Source organism: Morone saxatilis, unplaced genomic scaffold (assembly GCF_004916995.1).
Source record: "Morone saxatilis isolate NCDOM2014 unplaced genomic scaffold, NCSU_SB_2.0 Contig18, whole genome shotgun sequence".
Classification (NCBI taxonomy): Eukaryota; Metazoa; Chordata; class Actinopteri; family Moronidae; genus Morone; species Morone saxatilis.
Window position 1 is genome coordinate 1,716,508 of NW_023339740.1, and position 7,258 is coordinate 1,723,765.

Consider the following 7,258-nt stretch of genomic DNA (forward strand, 5'->3'; position numbering starts at 1 on the left):
CCCCCCCCCCCCCCCCCCACACACACACACACACACACACACACACACAATTGTATTTGAGTGTAATTTATTTCTCTAAAATAAGACAGTCTAAGACAGAAAGATAAATTTGGCTTATTGGCTTATAGCACTAGTTTTTTCAAATGTCCTATAGATTTCTTGATTATATGGTTATCGTGAATTCTTTTGGCCACAATAATCAAGTGGTGAAAATCTGATATCGTAACTGTTCTAGTAAGTACCATCAATTCCTTGTTGGTTTGGGTCTTTTCATGGGATTTGTTGAGAATAAGTGGCTAAAACATACTGTGATAAAAATTGTGAGCAATCATTTAAAGTTTGATTTGAGTTTGAGTGACTTTTTCTGGCTCCTTTGAACAAGAAATTATCAAAATTAAATTTTTACACGAATTTTAAACATCACTCTGGTAAACGGTTGCTTTGTAAACCTTGGTTCCATGGAGAGATTTATGGGTTCAGATGCATTTTCACCCTCATCAAGAACAACAATTCTGGAAGTGCTGAATGTGAGATTATTTGGCAAACAAATGGTCATATGTAGAAATACTCACCTTCATTAGCGAAGTGCGGGGACTCCTCAGCATAGACCTCCCCTGCTCCCACCATGGTGCGTGCTGACAGGAAGAACTTGTAGCGCGTAGATCGGTCCGGCAGGCGGAGGGTGAAATCTGTCACATTGGGATAGAACGTCTCCAACTGGGTATGTCCCACCCTGGAGCCATTGACTATACACACACACACACACACACACACACATTCACAGAAGAACAAATCAATCCTAAATCATCTTAAGGGGCAGTCTGGCACTGCCTCAGAGCGCTGAGCTTCCTCCTCACAGTTATTCCTTTAGACTGACATCATTTTACTAAACTTCCAGTTATTACGGAAACTCCATTAGATGGAGTCTAAGATACATACATACGGTATTTCTACAGTGCAGTGGCTGGTTACATGTACATTCACCTTCACAAACACTGATACAGCTCTTACTGGTGAGCAAATCATCAACAAGTAGAGGCACCAAAGAAATGCTTTCGGTCTGAAGGTTAAGGTGAGTTTGTATTTATGTGTGAATACTCAGGGTTTGACAAATCATATCAGATCACCTGTTTGGTACTTTAACTGGTATGCAATCAAAATGCCGTTGGGCTCCAGAGGTTTGTCCCATTCTAGGTGGATGGTGTCGAAACTTCTGCGGTTTATCCTGAAGAACCTCGGAGCGTCTGGAACTAAAAAAAACAAGAGAAAAAATAAAAGAAGGGTCCAGGATTTGAGAAAAAGGACACAGGGGACAAGAATTGTGTTCTGGCCAAGCTACTTCCATTATGGCCGAAAGCTGGGGACTTGTAAGGCAGTACCACTAATGACCACTAGATGCTGGCTCCAAAAAATCTCTAGCTCCATAGACATCCATTCCAATAGTGCCAAAATACCTTTTTTCCAATTCAAAGTCAGTGCTTTTTCCCTACAAGACATGATGGTCCCAAAGCAAATTTGACTTCTAAATTGTGTCCAGGTGACAATCGGCCAGTACTCACCAGTACTGAGTACTTCTATGTTTTGTCCAGATGTGTACTCTTACTTCTTATTAAGTAACCTTACCCTTAACCTCTGGTGAGCATGGCTGTACCTACCACTGAGGTCACCAGTAGTTTTTCTAAGGGGTATACATTACACATCGTTAAATAATTGTAAATAATGAATAAATAACTACTTTGATGCAAACCCCAAAATCCCCCTAGCAAGTTCAGTTTTTGAACCTCTGTATTTCTAAAACCCTGCATACAGCAATGCTGGTGAGGTATTCCTACACAACTGTGTAAGTTCTTGTTAAAACAGATAAACATGTGTTGGCTATATTGACTGCCATGTTGATTACCCCTTGTTTATCCCACTCCACTCCATGATAAGAGCATGTGGTACAACCACACACTGGAATCAAAATGTCCCTTTTAGAAACCCATGTGTGCTGTCATGGATACTTTTTGATACAGTCTGTGGTTCTATGTCCCACATTACACTGATGAATATGCTACCTTTGGCTCAAAACACTTTTGTGAAACTACACAAGATGTTAGCTCTGCGTCCTCACCTCCCTCCTTGGTGGTGAATTCCACTGTGTTGCTGGGTGGACCCTCAAAGCGGTTGTTGGCCACAACCATAAACATCTTGTATTTGGAGTAGGGCACCAGTTCGCTGAGAATGCCAGATGGCCCGGCCACAGTGCTGTAGAAACCCTTAGTCTTTTTCTCCTTGCTGACCACCAAGCCTGGAACCAGACTGGACTCGCGCCAGTAGTACAGCTGGGAGGTAGAATGGGAAGTAAAGGGTTAATGGGTGCAGAGGAGGGAGATTAAACAAAGGAAACAGTCAGAAACTGCGAATCAGTGTCTGTATTTAGTCCAGTGTTACAAAAAAATAGCCAGTCTCACTCTGTACTCCTTGAACTCTCCCTGGACAGAGTTCAAGTCCACAGGTTTCCAGTGGATGTGTGCCGTGGTGTCATCGACCTTTGACATTTGCAGGTCAGTGGGAGCGTCAGTGGGCTCTGGACACACAAAAAGGGACACAGGATGTGAAAATAGCCACAAAGGTTCAGATCTGTTTGTGCTAGAATAATAACAAATGAATGAAATTAAATGATTGGCTGATAACACTCAGTTCTGAGTTATTGTCAGCCTGAAAAACATCAAAACAAAATATCTATCAGGCTTATTCCAGAAATCAATGTTGGTATTGGCTTTTACAAAGTGATATCTACTGAGTATCTGCTTACTGTCCTCTCCAGAGTATCCGGTGACCACATTGGACTCAGGTCCCGGTCCAAACTCATTCATGGCCTGGATTTTGATCTCATAAGGCACGTAGGTTTCTGTGTTTTGCACAACATATTTGGACTCCATCGTGGTCACGTTATTCCACTCCTCCTCCAATTCCTTCCGTCTCCACCACACGTTGTAGCGCAGGTTTGGGCCATTTCTCTCCAGATCAAGCAGAGGCTGAAAAAAACAAACAAATTAAAGACAGTTAATTAGGTTTGGAGTCTTTTCATGTCATCAATAAAATCTGGTTAAATGTTTTCATTTTATCACATTCCAGTTAGCGGAATGTGTTAGTGCTAGCACTTGTTTAAAGCCTCCCTGAAGTTTTGAATCAGCAAGGTTACTGGTTACTGGATACTGACTAGTTTTGTAACTATATTACATGTGTTTTTCCCAAAACGATTTACATTGGGGCAGAACTATGTATGAATGTGGGACTGTGCCACCATCTCTTTCCACCATGGACGTCAAAACCATATGAGTCAGCCTTTTAAATGTTGCCTAGAGATTGAAAACCTATTTCTATTTTCGTGTAATGTCAACTTAGTGTACAAGCACAGTGTATGCAAGGCCACATTCCTTTTCTCAATTTATTTAGTGAAATCAATTTAATCTTAGAATGTTTTCTCATGCTCTGAGGAAACAGAAAGGCGTGAAAGATAATTATACATATGTCCTCAGTACATAATTCCTACTACTTTTCAATTACTTCACATTTACATGATAACCTTGCAAGGCAACTGCACTCACAGGATGACGAAATCACTAGATCACGCAAGAATCCATCTTGCCAGACTTGCCTGTACAATGTTCAAACACAGTGGTTCAGACCAATTAGCATCCTATGAAGAACTATTGGCAGCTACGACATGAGCTATGGGTGTGGTTTAACACTGTGTTGGTGTGACAACATGTGTGAAAAGTTTGCTTGGAAAAAACAATGGCAACTGCTAAAGAGGTTAGCGTAGATGCTGCTAGTATCAAGTCTTACCTCCCAACTAATCTCCATATTGTCCTTCTTGGAGCCCCATCCTCGAAGACCTTTGGGAATGGCATCTGGGGCTTGTTTTGACATAACAAAATGCACTTACATCAGACAAACTGCACAGGTCAGAGCTATACATACAAACTGTTTAACAAAATTTCATTTTTAAAATTGTCTTTTGAGGAGCTGAAAACTGTGATGAACAGAACTGTATTTTTCATACAAAGTAGGTTGAAACAACAACAGAAAACACACATATGATTCCAGGTGAGTGTGTGTTGTGCTCCTTACCAGCTCCGCTGGTCTTATATCTTAGCGAGGGGCGGCTGGGCTTACTCTGGCCCACTGAGTTGATGGCAATTACCCTGAACTGGTAGTTAACGAAGGGGGCAAGCTGCAGGATGACTGAGTTGAGGTCTCCAGGGTAAGTGGACAGGTTCTGCCACCTGCCTGGCTCCCAGCGGTTTTCCTCGAATTGGACGAGGAACTCTGCAGAGACACACAGCTGGCTTGAAAAATGGCAGACTGCTTAATGTTAAAGGTGTGGGAGTGTGAGGAGTTCAGCAGGTTTTCAAGGCTCTTGAGATCAGCTCTTGCTCCTGCGGTGGACCACTTGCAGTTGTGGCTTCATGTATCCTGGTATAATGTAATTTCATCCCCTCATCTCCTCTTAACTTTGTTTAATGATCCTAACGCATTAATTTTACAAAACTTTCTATAAATACAGATTATAATTGGCATTTTATGAGTAATAGGACTGCAACATTTCTCTGATGAATTATAATTGTGGCCTTATTACTGAAGAAATTAGGTATACTTTAATAAGTACTTCTATTTCAGCATCCCTACATCATCATTTCTTTCCTGACCTAACTAACACCTCAGCTTTCTAGCTCTCCTTTACTCACACAATCTCCCTACAGGATGCACTCAGTGTTAGGAGACTATTACCTCTTTTCCACCAAGGCAGTTTGAGTGCTGGTTTGAAGCTGGTGCCTAATCTGGAACCAGTTATTAGCGTATTAATTATTAACCGGCTCTTGGCAGATACAAGCATAGCTGGATAGCCAGCTAGCTGTTGGTCAGCTAACATTACCAAAGCAAGCACAACTTGCAGCATATTTCTCCCATCAATGTTTTTTGTTCATAACATTGATGATGATCATAACTTTAATGTTACTTTTAGTGCCTGAATTGGAACAAAACGGGTGCCAGTACCCTAATTCAGTACAAACCTAACCGTGTTTTTTAAATCCTTTTTAACTAGAACATTTTCAGTGCTGTTTTTCTTCGTGTTAAGCTAGCTGTGTTTACATGAAGACTCAGTTACACAGGGCATTTAGAAGTACCTCACCAACATTTCTGTACACAGGTTTTAAAATACTGAGGTCCAAAAACTGACCTTGCTAGGTTGGTTTGAGGGGTATGCATCAAAGCATCAAAGTGGTTATTTTTAGACAATAATTTACAACTTTTCCACCTTTGTGAGTAGTGGTAGGTACGGCCATGCTGACCAGAAATGGCAGCACTCAAGAAGAAGAATACTCGGTACCGGTGAGTACTGACCCATTTCAGGCACTGGTAACTTTCAAGGCTAGTAACAATAATGAAATGAGTAGCTATGCTTGCTTAGGTAATGTTAGCTGACCAAAAGCTAGCTGGCTAGGTAACAATAGGTAACGTTGGAGATGTACAGTGACATAATGATGTGGCTCTATGGTAGCTCTCTAGCCAGTGGAAAAGCAAACCGGTTCTTAAAAGGTTCTTAAGTTAAACAAACTCTGAATTGGCACTAGCACCAGCCCAGAACAAGCACTGGGGTCACGTTGGTGGAAAGGGGGTATATGAGATGAATGAAAGCTGAACCTGTTCCACACCAATATAGCTCAGTATGCCTGTAACACAAGACGAGTTTTTGAGAAATGCGACAATACAGGACAATTTAATCCTTCCAGGATGTCCAGGAGATGTGAGAGAATACAGATATATGAGGAGTGTGTGAGTACTGACGTGTGACTGGGCTTCTGTGGTCATTTCCGGGGATCCAGGTGAGGCGAATGCTGCGGGCAGCTGGGTCAGATAGATCCAGATCAATCGGAGGGTCTGGACGGTCTGCAGAGCAACAGGAAATATCTTAAACATGGCAAACACATATTGTGCTCTACAAGGAGACACACAAGAATAGGCATGCTGCAAAACACTTGTCACTCATACTGTTGTGTCATTTATTCTCACAGTGCTTCAGTCTAACATTAAGATTCATTCCGAAATGTTGTTACACCCCCAAATCTCCCAGTTCACTGTTGATGTTTTGAAACACAGTTTACAGTTACAGTTTCAACAGTGAACTGGGAAATATATCAAAAAGGAGAAAATATGGCAAAATTAGGAAAATGACTCACTAATAACATAAACAAACAGCTTGGAGCGAGTGTATTATTGTACCAAACTGGACATTATGACTCAATCTTTAGACTCAATATGAGATCAAATGACTTAAGAGGATGGATTGTGGTGCATGCATACGAAAATCCATTCTGTATTGAAAACAGTATCTTCTCACAAACAAACAGAGAAAAAAAAACCTTTGGCACATAATAAAATAATATCATACCATATTAAACATAAGTGTTTTAATATTATAACATAACAGAGGCACAAGTTGAGAGAGAAGCGGAGAAGAAAAAGTAAAATAATAAAAAGAGAAAATAAATGGGGAAAGAAAAACCAGGACAGGAAAGTAAAGAAGAACAACGACTTCCACCCGAGCCATGTGTTACCTGGAGGCAAGGCACTAGAGACTGAGGGGTTGAGGGAAGCTTCCTCTGTGGGGAGGGGACAAGGACCAGGAAGTGAGTATAAAGGTTAGAGTTTGCAGGTTAGTTTACTGGCCAATCAACAGCAAGGGAGCACAATGGTTAACATGTTATTTAGTACATTTAGTGTTAATGTATTCACTAAGCTCCAGTTTGAGACAATCATGTAATCATCATATTTACTTTGAGACTTTTGCACTGACAGTTATATCTGAGACACTGATGTAAGCCATTTATCCCAAAAAGTTAAAATAAACTCAGGTCAATGAAAAGTTATATGAGATTTAAAACATGAATATGGCAATAAATAACTATTCTATATGTAAGCATATAGTAGAGTCATAGTCCATCTGCCTGTGTTGCTATTGCAGCCTCTCTGTGGTTTGTTTCCATAGCCAGTCTGCTCCGAGTGCAGTTGAGTAGAGCGACTGAAACTGCAGTTTTTATCATCTACGTCTAACAAAAGATTATGAAGATAACGAAAGACTAACAAAGACATTTTGGGTGAATTTTAAAATGTTTGTTTCTGTCCACTTTGAAGGATGTTATATATGTGAGGTAAATTACTGTTTTTGTCTGTGGAATCTGGGGGTGAGCAATAGCAATATTACGGC

The 7,258-nt window shown here is 40.8% G+C and overlaps 1 protein-coding gene across 1 annotated transcript in view; it reads right to left on the reverse strand.

Annotated features, from left to right (window-relative positions):
* Positions 1 to 7,258, reverse strand: part of nfasca (neurofascin homolog (chicken) a) — a gene marked incomplete at its 3' end in the record, with an annotated part of 54,110 nt that overhangs the window by 12,470 nt on the left and 34,382 nt on the right. Inside the window, 9 exon segments of the mRNA XM_035662194.1 lie at positions 573 to 746; positions 1,128 to 1,250; positions 2,114 to 2,324; positions 2,454 to 2,569; positions 2,798 to 3,020; positions 3,835 to 3,905; positions 4,120 to 4,317; positions 5,839 to 5,940; positions 6,609 to 6,653. Of these exon segments, the coding sequence (XP_035518087.1) occupies positions 573 to 746; positions 1,128 to 1,250; positions 2,114 to 2,324; positions 2,454 to 2,569; positions 2,798 to 3,020; positions 3,835 to 3,905; positions 4,120 to 4,317; positions 5,839 to 5,940; positions 6,609 to 6,653 (1,263 nt within the window).